The sequence below is a fragment of the Protopterus annectens genome, chromosome 5.part1 (assembly GCF_019279795.1).
Source record: "Protopterus annectens isolate FY-2018-M chromosome 5.part1, PAN1.0, whole genome shotgun sequence".
NCBI classification, from domain to species: Eukaryota; Metazoa; Chordata; order Ceratodontiformes; family Protopteridae; genus Protopterus; species Protopterus annectens.
In genome coordinates this window covers 277,528,720-277,531,514 of record NC_056736.1, presented here as the reverse complement: position 1 = coordinate 277,531,514, position 2,795 = coordinate 277,528,720, and the positions used below count along the sequence as shown (strand labels likewise).

The window sequence follows — 2,795 nt, the reverse complement described above, 5'->3', positions numbered from 1 at the left end:
ACCTTTTCAAATGGCCTAAGAGGGAGATTTTTGGTACAACTATCAGATTTTACAGGCCGACACATACCCACGGTCAGTACAAAGGATAGAACTTAACTTTTTTGCCTAAATAAAAGCTTATTCTTGTAGCATTTTAGTTTCTTATTCTGTTTCTTATAACATTTAGGTATTTTAGATACAGAATAACTGTTTTATGCAACTATTACATAAAATATAGAAAATAATTTTGTCCTAAAATCTCAGGACATTTGCCATTTTTACAATTTTTTGTCAGGACACAACTGCCCAAAGAGGGGACTGTCCCTTGCAAAGTGGAACAGGTGGTAACCCTATAAAGAGCGCTCAGCGAAGCGACTTTCACGTAACACCAGAAAGTAAGGATAGGTGGCACAATTTGCTGACTTGCGTTGATTAGGGTTGCCACCTTTCCAAATGCTGCCCCTCGCAAAGTGGGACCGGTGGCAACCCTAGCGTTGATGCCAGTAATGGTTCAGTCTGTTACGTGTCCTTTAATCCTCATAGTGCCACACTCACGATTGGCTGACACTTTTTTCCGTAAATAAATTTTGACGCTACGCGGCGTCATGACCTACAGTCTGACAGCAAGTATAGTTTCCCATTGGCAAGCACTTAATAGGATACTCGTACTTTTAAGATGTAGCTGAATAATCAGTTCGTTTTAATCATGCTTGCTTGATAGTTGTCAGTTGTACCGCACTCTGCGAGTCACATCCTTTATTATTTTGCGAGTTATGTTCTCAAAGCTTGTACAACCAGAGTAAAATGAAGTGGTTATGTTTATTGACCAGGAAGCCTGCATGTTTACCATTGACTAATGGTTTGGTGCCGTGTCAATCCTTACTTCGGCACAGTGATATCAGCGAAGGACAGCATGTCTGGTTTAGCAGCATGAGAAATATGAATGTGTATTACGGCCAACTTCACTTGCAGGAAGGGTGTTCTCTTGATGATGCAAAAGCAGCATACCTCCGGCTGGCGAAGAAGTACCACCCAGATAGTGCGTCTGCTACAGCTAATGCTTTGAAGTTCTCACAGGTTAAAGAGGCATATAGGGCTGTTCTCATGCATATTAATAACGGTAGAAAAACAAGTGTGGACGAAGATGAAGAAGAAAGGCCCAAATATAAAACACCTCAGCACAGACAGTACTTAGATTTTGAGGGAGTCGGTTTTGGACCTCCGAGTCAAAGAGAAAAGCAGTACATGCAGTTAAGATTAGATAGGGCTTCAGAACAAGTGTTGGACTACAGAAAACAAAAACTTGAGAACCAGGATAGCGATGCAAATAGCTTAGTGGTGTCCGATATTAGACACAGTAAGAAAATAAAAATAACTCAGGCTATTGAACGTTTGGTGGAGGACTTAATTCAGGAATCTATGGCCAGGGGTGATTTTGAAAACTTGAGTGGACAAGGGAAGCCATTACAGAAGTTTGAACACAGCTTGCACATTGACCCCATGACTCACAATCTGAACAGGATCTTGCTGGAGAATGGATATCAGCCACCTTGGATAATGCTGCAGAAAGAAATAAGGGACACCATTGACAAATTAAGAAATGAGTTGTTCCACAGTAGAAAGAAGTTTGGTGATCCTCTGAATCCATATAAAGAAAAGCAGTGGAATTCTGTGTGTGAAAAATTTAAGGAAGCTATTTCAAAGCTGAACAAAAGAGTCAATGACTACAATTTGGTTGTCCCACTTTTGAACAGGCAGATGGTGCACTTCAGTGCTGAAAAGGAAATTGTTCGTGCTTTGAAGGATTACAGATTATCAGTGGAAGAAGCAAAAAAACACAATGTGGATGAAAAGGACAATGTGGCAGACAGTTTAAAATCTAAGTCTAGTCTCATACAGTGGTTAAATGAAATTATGAAGCGAGTTTGACCACAACTGCCTAATTTCACTCATTTTGACAGTGTTTGTGTTTTATTTTTGCTGCATGTGGTATATGATCAGTCTGTTAATACATTACATGATATTTTTTGTAGCTAAAGTCATAATGTCGATTATTTTCATTTATAATGAGTTTAAAGTTATATTCTGTCCGGTCTACATAGAGCATCTTATAGTTAAAAGAAATTGTCTCGTATCTAAAAAGATTTAAAACAAATGAAATACTGATAGTAAAAGTGGACACTGGTTGGGAACACTGGTGTTCAGAACATGCACTGTCAGGCTTGTTAGCTAAGAACTGATTCCCAAAATAGTTGTGGCAGTAATTCAATGAATAAAGATTGTGATATTCTCTTAAGTCTGTGTTTAGGTAAGTCTCTGTTAAGCAAGCTATACATATTGAAAATTGCTGATCAGGTACTGGGTAGGTGGGCTAGTCCTAAGAGTCTTTTCAGCAATGATTTGGATGCTAAGCACAAGTGTTATACAGCATAAATACACTGGTAATAAAACATTTACAATTTGTAAAAAGCTTGAAAAATTAAACCAAGTTAGACAGTCAAATTTGAACAAGGTAATGATTAGCTTAAATATGAAAAAGACTACTTCCACATTTGTGACACTTAGGGTTATGAAAAGGTGCAGCAGTAAAGTCTTAAGCAAAGGAAGTAACTGCAGAGTTAACACATATAACATTTTAAGGTGATGCTTAAATATAATAAGTGTTAGAATGCAGAGTTGGCTAAACACTGCTTGGCGATCTCTCAGAGAAGAGGACAATGTGGTTTGCTATGTTTATGTATGTGCATACAGTCTGTGCTTGATATTTTGCACTGTGACACTGGTGAGTTGAGCTAAGGTGAACATTTTGTGCTAAA

At 38.3% G+C, this 2,795-nt stretch overlaps 1 protein-coding gene across 1 annotated transcript; it reads left to right on the top strand.

Moving 5' to 3' along the window:
• The first annotated feature begins 587 nt into the window (after positions 1-587).
• DNAJC28 (DnaJ heat shock protein family (Hsp40) member C28) lies at positions 588-2,275 on the top strand. Its single transcript, XM_044072948.1, has one exon. It carries the CDS (start codon positions 784-786, stop codon positions 1,906-1,908), a length of 1,125 nt encoding a protein of 374 aa, XP_043928883.1. The 5' UTR covers positions 588-783; the 3' UTR covers positions 1,909-2,275.
• The last annotated feature ends 520 nt before the right edge of the window (positions 2,276-2,795 follow it).

Coding starts and splice junctions, on each gene's coding strand:
- DNAJC28 (XM_044072948.1), top strand. CDS start 784: ATGAAGTGGTTATGTTTATTGACCAGGAAGCCTGCATGTTTACCATTG.